This window comes from Cebus imitator, unplaced genomic scaffold, assembly GCF_001604975.1.
Source record: "Cebus imitator isolate Cc_AM_T3 unplaced genomic scaffold, Cebus_imitator-1.0 Scaffold783, whole genome shotgun sequence".
Taxonomy (NCBI): Eukaryota; Metazoa; Chordata; class Mammalia; order Primates; family Cebidae; genus Cebus; species Cebus imitator.
In genome coordinates, this window is record NW_016108098.1 from 83,443 (window position 1) to 97,449 (window position 14,007).

General features: G+C 35.7%; 1 protein-coding gene across 13 annotated transcripts in view; it reads right to left on the bottom strand.

The window, feature by feature from the left end:
- LOC108297236 (transcriptional regulator ATRX) overlaps positions 1–14,007 on the bottom strand; it is a 224,578-nt gene that overhangs the window by 68,764 nt on the left and 141,807 nt on the right. For all 13 annotated transcript variants that reach the window (XM_017519955.2, XM_017519956.2, XM_017519954.2 and 10 more), the window contains 3 exons: positions 5,796–5,933; positions 4,231–4,406; positions 2,041–2,158 (listed from right to left, as the gene is read on the bottom strand). In XM_017519955.2, coding sequence (XP_017375444.1) covers positions 2,041–2,158; positions 4,231–4,406; positions 5,796–5,933 — 432 coding nt within the window. The remainder of the gene's footprint in view (positions 1–2,040; positions 2,159–4,230; positions 4,407–5,795; positions 5,934–14,007) is intronic.

Here is a 14,007-nt window from a genome sequence, read left to right on the forward strand (position 1 = left end):
ACATGCATAGAATGTACAATGATCAAGTCAGGGTATTCAGGATATCCATCATGTTGGGTATTTACCATTTTTATATGTTGGGAACATTTTGAGTCCTCTCTTCTAGCTATTTTGAAATATACAATGCACTGTTGTTAACTATAATCACCCTATTCTGCTATCAAACAGAACTTATTCCTTCTATCTAACTACATGTCTGTAACTATTAACTAACCTCTCTCTATCCCTCCCTCAACACACACACTTCCCAGACTCTGGTATCTATCATTCTATTAACTACCTCCATGAGGTCAACTCAGAAGAGTAGAGCTTAACATCTATACCTGAGCTGTTAACATTTGTGACTAATTGTTGTTGCTGTTGTTATTATTACTGTTGAGACTGGGTAGTGCTCTGTTGCCCAGGCTGAAGTGCGGTGACAAAATCATGGCTCACTGCAGCCTTGACCTCTCAGGCTCAAGCAAACCTCCCGCCTCAGCCTCCCAAGTAGCTAGGACTACAGGTATGTACTACCACACCTGGTTAATTTTTTAGTGGAGATGAGGTTTCACTATGCTGCCCAGACTGGTCCCGAACTCCCTGAGTTCAAGTGATCCTCTCACCTCAGCCTCCCAAAGTGCTGTGATTATGGGCATGAACCACTGCGCCCAGCTTATGATTGGTTATTAAAGACAACTAATTCTATAAAACCTAGAACACCATTGTGAGCATTTTCCCTAATATGAAACATTTTAAAAGAAAAAAATATTAAATGGCCAAATTTACTACTCCTTAGCACTCAGAGATTAAGGAAAGACAGATCTGAACATCCCTCTTTTAAACTACACAACAACTGTCTCATTGGGATAACTGTATTTGGTTATTTAATTATGCCTGTAATTTTTACTATTCATAAAAGAATAGTATAGTAATATCTACCAGCTCCTGACAGATATACAAATGAAAATGTGTGCTTTATTGGAACTGATTTTCTTCCTCAATACAAAAATTGTTTTTATAAAACCAAAAAAGCAGTTCCATAAAACACTAAGATTCGAATACTGGTTTCCCCAGCAGAATGTTTCTTGAGGACCATCATCATTCTACTCTCTAGGATGCCCTGCTGTTACAAAAAGAGTACCACTTTAAAGTGAAGTATCATTTTAATATGTGTGTACACACTTTCATCCTCCTTTATTTTTTTGATGAATTACTGTATTCACAATGGGCCAAAGAGCACCCTCTAACCTGTATCTCCTAATTAAATCTGTAATATCATTTGGGGAAAGGTACCACAGTAAGTGACCAACAAGCAAGAAATCTCACTCCAGACCAAAGATTAGGTTTTGTTGTGTGAAGACGAACATTTTGAGGCACAGAGGTGCGCGCGCGCGCGCGCACACACACACAGACACACACACACACACACACACACACACACACTCTCTTATTGATGGTAAAACAATACCTATTCGTTGGATTTTCTGAAAGCATAGAAAAATGCAAGAAATAAACTAGAAGGTCTTCATAACAAAAGCACCCAAAAAACAACTTCCATTAGCATTTTGGTATATTCTAGGCATTTATGTGCATTTTTATAATAACATGGAGAGTACACTATATGCCTTGCCATCTATTTTACCTTTTTTTGCCAACAACCTTTGTTAATTAAATAACTGAGAAACAAACTCATGAATTTAACTTACATGCCTTTTATTATTAATGTGGGTGAAAATTTTTCAAAAAATACTCTGGAATTTTGTAGATCTTCTTATACGGATTTATTCACATTCGTAATTATTCTGAAATAAAAGCTCTTTACAAATTAAGGGCATTACTCATATATGCTATATATGTTTTTCATCAGTTTGCTTCTTAATTCTATTTTGACAGCATCGGTGTTTTTTTAATTAGAAATATTTTGTGCTTTCAAGCATACCCATTTTATTCAAATGCAAAATTGTAAAAGAACAGCAGATATAGTAAAATTACTAGAATAACCTTCTTTGGAAAAAGAATATCTTTATAGAGAAAATAAAATCAACAAGGTGTACTGGTTACCTGTTAAGTGATCTAAGTAGTACTGATAGAGCTTGCACTGAATAGGAGTCATTCTCACAGCTAACACATACTCGTGTTTTGGAGGCAAGAATTTTGTTAATGCTGTGTAATCTTTCCTCTGTAATTAACAAGAAAGAGAATGAAAATTAATCTAAATATTTAACAGGAATGAACTGTTCTACAAATTCTCATTGCTTATAAATGAAATACACACATAAATAAATAGGCACCAAACATACAAGAAAACATTTTCTTAAATATATTTACCCTTTCTAAACCCACAATTATTCACACAATGTATTTCACATGACTATACAATATGGTACATTGGTAAAAAGATCCTACAACACACCAGGCAGGTTTTAAACTGAAGTAGTAACATTACCAAATGAGCAATTTAAGTTTTCAAAATGGTCTCCTCTGTACAGAAAAAAAATAAAATAAAATAACAAAAGGGGGTGATGTAGTAGGTAGTCTTAGCAAAATGACTTGCTTTAATCATATAGTAAAACCTAGGAATCAAAGTCTAATGCACTCTTGAGTTGGCTTCTGAATAAGATATGCTAATATGTCGAACAATAACATATAATTTTAGAGGGAATATTTGCCCAATTAAGAAAAGCAAGTCATGTACAAGCACTCTTGAAACCATTTTATTATAAGGATAGAAAAATAAAACACCAATGTGCTAAATATAAATGACTACTTCAACCAGAAGGAAAAATGCTGCCTGGGTAGTAGCAGCAATATGGAAACAGAGTACTTGCTAGTACATGTAGCCAACCTGACCAAACAGGATAACTATGCTTTATAATGATGGCAAGTATAGTCATCCCTCAGTATCTATAGGAGACTGGTTCCAGAACCCACCCCCACCTCCACAGATACCAAAATCCATGGAAGCTCAAGTCCCTTATATAAATAATGTAGGGTTTTGCACATAACCTATACATATCCTTCTATACACCTTAAATAATTCCTATATTATTTAAAATGCCTGACACAATACAAATACTAGGTAAATAGCTGTTACACTTTATTGTTTAGAAAATAATGACAAGGAAAAAGTCTGTACATGTTCAGTACAGACAAAATCATCCACTTTTTTCTTAACTTTTTCCTTCTTTTTTTTAAGAGAAAGGGTCTTATTCTATCATCGAGGTTGAAGTGCAATTGCATGATCTCGGCTTATTTCAATCTTGAATTCTTGGGCTCAAACAATCTTCCTGCCTCAGCCTCCCAAGTAACTGAAACTATAGGTGTCTACCACCATGCCTGGCTAAAAACGTTTTTTTGTAGAGACGGTCTTACTCCGTCATCCAGCCTAGAGTTGCATGATCTTAGCTCACTGCATCCTTGAACTCCTGGGCTCAAGTGGTCCTCCCACCTTTGCCTCCCTAAAGTGCTGGAATTACAGGTGTGTACCACTGTACCTAGCCTCTATCCATTATATCTTTTTTTAAAAATTATTTTTGAACCGTGGTAGATTGAATCCATGGATGTGGAACCCACAGATATGGAGGGCAAACTGTATATCCAACAAAAAAAATGCACTGTCTCATTTGTTAAAACATCTTTGAGGCTATCATTAGTGCCTAATGTCTGCAGAGAACATGCATATCTCGAGATCTATTAACTGCCGGCTCAGTCTCTAGATACTTACCCATTCATTAATAGAGATTCACTGAAAATCTGTATGTAAATGACACCACTATTCTGTTCAGGTTATTGTATATATTTGGAAATAACAAAACTGTTTCTCCAAGATTACTTTAAAAATGGCTCTTTTCTTAATTCATACTGGCCTTTCCTACAACCATTTCAAAAAAGTGAGACTATAATACTATACTATAGAATTAGGGTGAGCATAGGAACTTCATCATAATAGCTGTGTTCCTCTTAAGGAACTCCCTATCTTAAGGATGAAAAATCTAAACATTAACATAATAAGATATGAGGCTTTACACTTGGCAAATGAATTAACTATGTTTTCAACTTCTCAGCGAACTTCTTTTTTAAAAGTTGAATGCAGCATAAATTTTTGAAGACGATGCAAGGAGATATAACTGAAAAACTACTGAAAGAGCAGGAAAGAAAATACAAAATTATTAAACTTTAAGCTCAGAAAGTATTTTGGGATTGCAATATAAAAAAGTAACAATATTTTATTACTTTGGAACATATTTGTACCTGAACACATCCAGCTAACATCTCATAGAGAATGTGAGCACGTTTTTTCATCACTCTGACATCTACCATGGTAGAATCTGCACACTGACCATTTTGAATTGGATTTATAAATCTATTCCTGAACTCCTTAATGGATCCAAGTAAATTTTCCTTGATAAAGTTAACCATACAATGATCTAAGAGAGAAGACAATTATTCATTAACAACATTAACAATGGTTAAAAAGACTCAGAAAAATTCCCCAATGAAATGCTCATGTCAAAAACACATGCCATGGAAGCATCAGAATTGAGCTACGAAGAAAAGAATATCAAGCTAAGTATAGAATAAACACTGGTTATAAGTCTGATCTACAAGCAAATTACCAAAACGAGAGAAAATTGAAGTAATAATCATCCCTAAGTACTAGACATGAATTTTTAAAAATACCTAAGGACATTTTACTCAAACTCCCCATTCTTTATAAGAGATATGAAGTATAAAACAAGTGATCATTACTCTAACCATGATTTTATGGTCAGTGAGGATATCCTGTGAAGAAATGAGATACTAAGTCAAACCAGTAAAAGGAGGTAATAAGCTACTATGCAAGTTAATTTACATTAACTGATTCATTTACAGAATAATCAAATAATATTTGAGAGATCAAATAATAACAACTGTTATTCAGTATTCAGTTGGGGCTACATAAACAGTAAAAAAAATGTGCTTACTAATATATTTTGTAAAAATTAATAGAGCTATCATTTGTCCCGTACTATATAGGACCACAATATGAAACAGTATTTCTATAAATAGGGTAATAGAACAGATAAGAGGGAAACTGGAACAGATAAAAACAAACATAAAGTTATGCTAAAGTGAAATAACTAGTATTACAAATAATAAAGTAGCAAAAAGTTACCATAAATACACTAAAGGAATGTAACACACAGAAAAATAACAAAAAGCCAGTACAATGGGAAAAAGAAAAAAAGTGAGAGATTATAACAGGAAATTTCAGTTTGTTACTTGCTGAATAATCTCATGTTCCCTTCTTTAGTGTCACCACAGACACAGGAAAATGATGGAAATTCACAAGTCATTTCCCTAGGTTCACATCAACAACCTCAGCAAACTGTCCTGTCACGGATTCAGCAAACCTCTCCTTCTCCCATCTTCAATTTACTGAAATGTTCACGGTTCCCATTTCATTTTGATTTCTTAACAGTACATGACCCCAAACTGGAACATCTCCTTAAAATTATCCCAAGTAATCACATATGCTTATGTACTTTTTAAAGCAATCATTAAGACTTCTGATACTCTTGCAATAATTCAAATTCCATATTTACATTTGAACACTCACAACAGCATATCTCTTTATTGTATTTTACCACTCGTATTTATAAAGCATCTCATTTGAAAAGTATGTTATTCTTTCACAGTAGACTAAGACGAAACTATGTAGATCATGGTCCAGGACTATACTAGAGTAAGTAGAACAAAGGCAAATGGCAAAGTTACAAAAATATTATCTGAGGAAATACCGATATTCTACTGCATAATCAGAGATATTAACTCACACTCAATTAGATTATTTTGAAGTGGTGTTCCTGTTAAAATAATCCTCCTCCTTGATCGTATAGAATTCATAGCTTTAGAAACAGCAGATGCTTCATTTTTTAGAATATGGCCTTCATCACAAACAACAAAATCGGGGCCTACCAAAATATATAGAAAAAAAACACAATATAGTAAAACTGAAAATGTGATCCATTTAAGTATATAAAGTTAATCCCCTTAAAGTCCTGATCTTGTAAGAAGATAAAATGACATCACTGTAAGTATAAACATATTTTATCTGCTTCTGTATTTGGTTAATACAGCACTAATTTTATTAATTACATCCAAGCAATAGAGCATTGAAGTACCACTATAAATAGTGCTTAAGGTCCTGAATATAGAAAAATAAGCACAAATAAAAACAACAAGAGGGAAAAAGATCCCCCTAACCAACAGAGCGTATTTCATAAATGTCTTTAAAAATTGAAAAGTCTCTAAAGCTGTTTTAGCATTAGTATATCAACTTAAACTATCAGCAAAGACTAACAGCAATAAAAATATACATGAAAAGACAAATTTCGAAAGCTGTATTTTAAGAATGATATACGGCGTAATAGATAATATAATATATCCCACTCATTCCAAATAGCTAACTTTCATTGTCGGGGAAAAATTTTAACTGATAAAAGAAAGTGAAACTGGTTGTTACATGGGTATGGAGGGTAGGGAGAACACCTTTCTAAGCTATAAAAGATCTTAAAAGCTTAAACTCAGAAAATATTTTGAGATTGCAATATAAAAAAGTAGCAATATTTTATTATTACGGAATGCATTTGTACCTGAACAAATATGTTCCATAGCATTTGTGGACTCTTTTAGAAGAAACAATAAAGGCTTATTTGTTAAAATAACAGATATATATTTTTCTTTTTTTTTTTCCTATTTGAGATAGTCTCGCTCTGTCACCCAGGCTGGAGTGAAGTGGTGCAATCTTGGCTCACTGCTACCACCTCCCAAGTTCAGGTAATTGCCTCAGCCTATTGAGTAACTGGGATTACAGGTGCCCATGACCATGCCTGGCTACTTTTTTTGTATTTTTAGTAGAGACAAGTTTCACCATGTTGGTCAGGCTGGTCTCCAACCCCTGACCTCAAGTAATCTGCCCGTCTTGGCCTCCAAAAGTGCTGGGATTACAGGCATAAGCCACTGCGTCCAACTGATACATATTTTTCTAAAGTATAATTCATACACAATTTGCTTGCTGGTTAACATGTAGGCACGTATTTCTTAATTGCTGATTTCAACAAAGCAGCTGTCAAACTATCCCCCACATGGTAAGCATTAGAGAAAATGTAACCTTTACATGACTTCAAAGTAACTACTTCAGTATGATAGATCAAATAATAACAACTGTTATTCAGTATTCAGTTGGGGCTACACAAATAGTTAAAAAATTAATTACTAATATTTTGTAAAACTAAAATCCCTACCTAGCTTTGTATTTAAAAATTATGTATGCCTTACTTTGAATCCTAAAACATTTTCTACAAGAAGAAATGCCTTTTACACAAGTGATTTAAATGATTTTACCACTTAATATTTGGTATCCATCATGTTGAAATGGGTACTCTCATACACTCTGTGGGAGTCTAAATTAGTATCATAAATTTTGGAAGTCAATTTTACAATAACTATCAAAATGCAAAATGTGTGCACCCTTTGACCCATATTTCAATTTCTAGGACTTGGTCCCAAAGATATTCTTCCACAGGCACCCCAAAATACATAAAAGAATGTTCCTTGAGCACTGCTTTTTATGGAGGAAAATTGAAAACAGCCTAAAAACTTGTCAAAGGGGATCTGGTAAACGGGACTTAAACTATGGGATAATGAAATAAGCCACAGAGTTAAAATTAATTATACATACAGGCCCCCACTGGAGAAGCTGAAGGTTTGTTTGCAAGGGAAGTTCCCGACTTTATCAGGAGGTGAGTCAAGTTAGAGAGCCTAGCCAAGGGAAAAACAGGGGTAGAGGAAGTAGCGGAAAGGCACTGGGATCTGGCTAGATCCCCAAGCAGCCCATACTTGCTTGGCACCACAGGGATCCATCAGGGGGATGGTCAGAGGGGCAGGGAGTAAAACTCCACAGGGAGAAGGGCTTCCCTAGCTTTGCTTTGTAACAATTTGAACGGCGACAGAAGCCTCATGGCCAGAACTTCCAGGAGCGCTCAAATCCCGCTTCCAGACTTCCGGAGGGGGACCCAGACCGATGGACGACTAAAGTCCTTTTCTTTTGCGGCAGGAGCCACAGTGAGAGTGAGATCAGCCTTTAGGTTTGCGTGGGAGCTGGGTGAGGCCTGTGATTGCTGGCTTTCCCCCACCTTCCCTGACAACCAGCATGACTCAGCAAAGGCAACCATAATCCTCCTAAGTACACAACTTCAGTGACCTGGGAATCTCACCCCATCCCCCACAGTAACCAGAGCAAGACCCACCCAAGGAGAGTCTGAGCTCAGACACACCTAGCTCCGCCCCCACCTGATGGTCCTTCCCTACCAACCCAGATAGAGGAAAACAAAGGACATATACTCTAGGGCCCTGCCCACCGCTGGTCCCTCTCCACACTACTGCCCCTGATACATTCAAAGTGCTACCTCCTGGCAGGGGGCCAACCAGCACAAAATTAGAGCATTAAACCAGCAAAGATAAGGACCCCCTTGGAGTCCATTGCATCCTCCCCCACCTCCACCAGTACAGGCTCTGGTATCCACAGCTGAGAGGCCCACAGACCATTCACATCACAGGACACTGCAGACAAACCCCAGTACCAGCCCAGAGCTGGATAGAGTCGCTGGATGGCTAGACCCAGAAGAGAGACAACAATCACTGCAGTTCAGCTCACATGAAGCCACATCCACAGGAAAAGGGGGAAAGTACTACACCAAGGGAACACCCTGTGGGAAAAAAAAATCAGAACAGCAGCCTTCAGCCCTAGACCTTCCCTCTGACACCCTTTTCAACAAATGGTGCTGGGATAATTGCCTAGCCACATGTAGAAGGAAACTGCATCCTCATCTCTCACCTTATACAAAAATCAACTTAAGATGGATTAAGGACTTAAACCTAAAATCTGAAACTATAAAAATTGTAGAAGGTAACATTGGAAAAATCCTTCTAGACATTGGGTTATGCAAGGATTTCATTACCAAAAACCCAAAAGCAAATACAATAAAAACAAAGATAATTAGCTGGGACCTAATTAAACTAAAGAGTTTTACCTGCAGAAGAGGAACAGTCAGCAGAGTAAACAGACAACCCACCGGGTGGGAGAAAATCTTCACAATCTATACATCTGACAAAGGACTAATATCCAGAATCTACAACGAACTCAAACAAATCGGTAAGAAAAAAACAAACAATCCAATCAAAAAGTAGGCTAAGGACACGAATAGAGAATTCTCAAAAAAAAGATACACAAATGGCCAACAAACATATGAAAACATACTCAACATCGCTAATTATCACGGAAATGCAAATCAAAACTAAAATGTGATACCACCTTACTTCTGCAAGAACTACCATAATCAAAAAACAGTAGATGTTGGTGTGGATGTGGCAATCAGGGAACACTCTTACACTGCTGGTGGGAATGTAAACTAGTACAGCCGCTAGTGTGGAGATTCCTTAAAGATTCCTTAAAGAGCTAAAAGTAGAACTACCATTTGATCCAGCAATCCCACTATGTATCTACCCAGAGGAAATCATTATTTGTAAAAGATACTTGCACATGAATGTTTACAGCAGCACAATTCACAATTGCAAAATCCTGGAAACAACCCAAATGCCCATCAATCAATGAGTGGATAAAGACACTGTGGCATATACATATGATAGAATACAACTCAACCATAAAAAGGAAAGAATTAACAGCATTTGCAATGATCTGGATGAGACCAGAGACTATTATTTGAAGTAAAGTAACTCAGGAAGGGAAAAGCAAACATTGTATGTTCTCACTGATATGTGGGAGCTAGGCTATGAGGATGCAAAGGCATAAGAATTACACAATGGAATTTGGGGATCTAGGGGAAAGAGTGGGAGGAGGGGCAAGAGATAAAAGACAACATAAATGGTGCAGTGTATACTGCTCGGGTATGAGTGCACCAGAATCTCATAAATCACCACTAAAGAACTTCCTCATATAACCAAATACCACCTGTTCCTCAATAACTTATGGAATAATAAAATAATCTGAAATATATATATATATATATGTGCAAACCTTGATATGACAAATATATTATTAAATAGAAAGTAGTACGTTGCAGAACGGTTACCTATATTATAATCCTGTTCATATCCTTTTACTGTAATAAACCATAACCATGAGTCTAATGGATATTCTGAGGTCTGTGAGTCCTTCTTATGAGTTACTAAGCCTGAGGGTGGCTTAGAGCACTGCCTAAATGTTGCAATACAAAACACATGCACAAAAAATTCCTATAAGCATATAAATGAAACAATAATGGGACTAGGAGGGCTAGGGAGCTTTTACTTCTCAATATACAACATTTTCTTCTGTTTTTATTTTGCTTAAGGATATGTATTACTTTTATAATTTCTTTAACTTAAAATAATTATTTGTTAGCATGGCAATAGAAAGAGGTAGCCCTGTCATGAGTAAGAATAACTGAAGAACCAGAAGAATTAAGAATAAAAGTAAATGTACTCATTAATAACCCTGAGTCAACAAAAAAGTTAAATTGTTATTCATATATTAATTAAACCTATTATTCATCATATTAAATAGAATATGAATTATAAGATACGAATGTATATAACATTTACTAACATTAAAGATGAAAAGTAAGTATTTGTAATGTTCGAAAGGAGTAGGTTTTAGCTGGACATGGAGGCTCAAACCTGTAATGCCAGCTACCAGTCAGGAGGCTGAGGTAGAAGGATTGCTTGAGGCCAGGAGACCAACACCAACCTGAGCAACGTAACAAGACCCTCATCTCCAAAAAATTAGTGTGTCAGGAGTTTGAGAACAGCCTGGGTAATGTAGTGAGACCCTCATCTCCAAAGAGTTATCTTGGGTGTTGTCAGGAGTTCGAGACCAGCCTGGGCAACACAGTAAGACCCTGTCTCTACCCAAAAGAAAGAAAATCAGTTGGGCATGACAGCACACTCCTGTAGTCTCAGGTCCTCAGAAGGCCGAAGTGGGAAGATCACTTGAGCCCAGGATTTGAAAGTACAGTGAGCTATAATCATACTATTGTACTCCAGTCTGGGTAACAGAATGAGATCCCCATCTCCTCGCCCCCTAAATACATACATACATAAATACGTACATACATAAGTTTTAGTTAAATTATAAGCTTTCTAGAAAACTTCATTCCCAAACAATGACATATATATGTATCATATAGGAGAGTTTCAAAATCCAACACGCAGAAATAATCTTACAGAAACCCAGAGTGGCAGCCATGAGGCTCTGGGGAACAGAAGAACTGAAATTTAGAGAAAGACTTGAAGACAATTTCTTCTGTTCAAAAATCCAAGTCTGACTAAAAGAGTTTGCTAACTTAAGATGGTTCAATACACTATAGAAACCTGTCATTATTTTATAAAATTACATAGATCTATCTTAATGTTTAAAGCAAACGGTACCTTGACTATTGTGCATATGCACACTGACGCACACACATAAAAATTGATTATGTCCTCTTCAGTTACAAAACGTGAAACAATCTTCTAAAAACAGTAATGTGAATTAGAAAACTCCACCAGATCAGTTTAAGTACATTAAGTAGAAAAATATGTCTCAAAACAAATGGTAAGTTTGGGAAGAAAGGTCAAATAAAGGTTCTGTCACATACTATTAGAGTTAAATGAAAATTCATTTTCAGGGTTACATTGCCACCTATTGGTGAATTTTTTAAAATCAAAAACCATAAAGATATTAGGGAGAAAAGCTGATAAAATGTCTAGAACTGTCCAAGTAAACCTCTATTAAATCCCTGACGCAGTAAAACTAGGAAAGCTAAAAAAAGAAATGTTGTCACTTTCTTTTTAAAGAAACTGGGTCTCACATTCACGATGATTATGATCTCAGTGATCATAGTTCACTGCTTCCTTGAACTCCTGGACTCAAGCAATCATCCTGCATACATCAGCTTCCTGAATAGCTGAGAATACAGGTGTGCACCACCACACCTGGTTAATTCTTCTATTTTTTGTAGAGATAGGGTCTCAGAATGTTGCCCAGGCTGGCCTCAAACTCCCAGCCTTAAGTGATCCTCCTGCCTTGGCCTTCTGAAGTATGGTATTACAGGTGTGAACCATTGCACCCAGATGATTCTTATCACTTTAAGCTACTAAGGCTTGGGATGATTGTCATGCAGCAATAGATAACCAGAGCAGCTAAGTTCAAAGATGAACACTACTATCTTAACTCTGGTAGGCTCTAAACACTTTCCAATCCTAATACACACCCCCAACGTTCCAGGCTTCTGATTTAATAGCCTACCTTCTAAGCTTATAACCTCAACTCATCCTTAAGAATCCCATACCCAAAACCGTCCGGTTATGACCTTTTGCTTCCATCCTAAACTTCAGTTTAGACTTTTCTTTGACATTATACCCAAACTACACCCTTCACATACTCTGCTCCCATTTATACGATTCTTCACAACCACTAATTTGTTCCAAATCAGAGAGGATAAATTGGGCAAAAAATGGAAAACATGTACTGGAAAATTAAGTGTTATACTTAACAGATCCTTTCTAATAAATTCAAAAGTACTGAACAGATCCTGACACTTTAGACTTAGTGTCCAAAGAAAATTATATCTAAATACTACCACTACAACTTAAAACTTACTACAGTTTTAATATATTCCATGTTATACATGATGGATATTAGAAAATTCTTGTTGCAGATGGTTACCCAGCTGTGGCAGAGGAACTATCTTTAATACTCATATATAATAAGGAAAATAAAAGTAGAGCTTCAGTTTCCCGAAGAACTCACAGTAAAACCTAATGGAGAAACCAGACCCCCTTAAGTTTTAACAAGGGTAGTCTTGATATTTATTTTTTTAATTACCAAAACAAACAAAAATGTAACTCAATGTAGAACTTACTCAACCTGATAAAAGACACCTATTAGAAATCCACAGCTAATGTCATACTTAATGGTGGAGAACTGAAAGCTTTCCCTGAGATCAAAAACAAGACATCCAACCCCTCTCACCACTTACATTCAACATTGTATAGAAATTTCAAAGGGCAATTAGGCAAGAAAAAGAAGTTAAAGACATTCATATTGGAAAGGAGAAAGTAAAACTATTTCTATTCATAGATCATATGATCTTAATAGAAAACCCTAAATTGCATGTGCGCCTGTGCACGCACGCACACACACACACACAAAAACTATTAGAACTTATAAATGGACTCAGCTAAGTTGTAGGAAACAGCATCAGTATACGAAAATCTGTTGTATTTCTATATACTAATAAAGAACAATCTGAAAATAAAATTAAAACAATTTCATTTCCAATAGACTCAAGAAGAATAAAATATTTAAGAATAAATTTAAGAAATTAATTCCAAGACTTGTACACCAAAGAAATTAAAAGACCTAAATAAAATTTCATTATTAAAAAAATTAAAGACCTAAACAAATGGAAAGACATTAGATGTTCATGGAGGGGAAGATTTAATATTGTTAAGATGGCAATATTCCTCAAATTAATCTATAGATTCAATGAAATCTCTAACAGAATCCCAGCTAAGGAAATATAAAAGCTAATCATCAAATTCATATGAAATTTCAAGGAACCTCAAATAGCAAAACAAACTTGAGACAGAAGAATAAAGCTGTAGGACTTTTTCTTCCTGATTACAAAACTTGCCACAAGGCTACAGTAATTAAAACAATGTCACACTGGCATAAGGACAGACATACAGATCAATACAATAGTATTGAGAGCCCAGAAATAAACACACACATCTATGGTCAATTGATTTACAACAATGGTGTCAAGATTCTTCAATGGAGAAAGAATAGTCTTTCAACAAACAGTGTTAGGACAACTGGATATCAAAATGCAAAAAATGAAGTTGGACTTCTACCTCATACTGTATACAAAAATAAACTCAAAATAGATCATAAATACAAGAGCTAGAACTTTAAAATAAAAAAATAGGTGAAAAAATTCATGA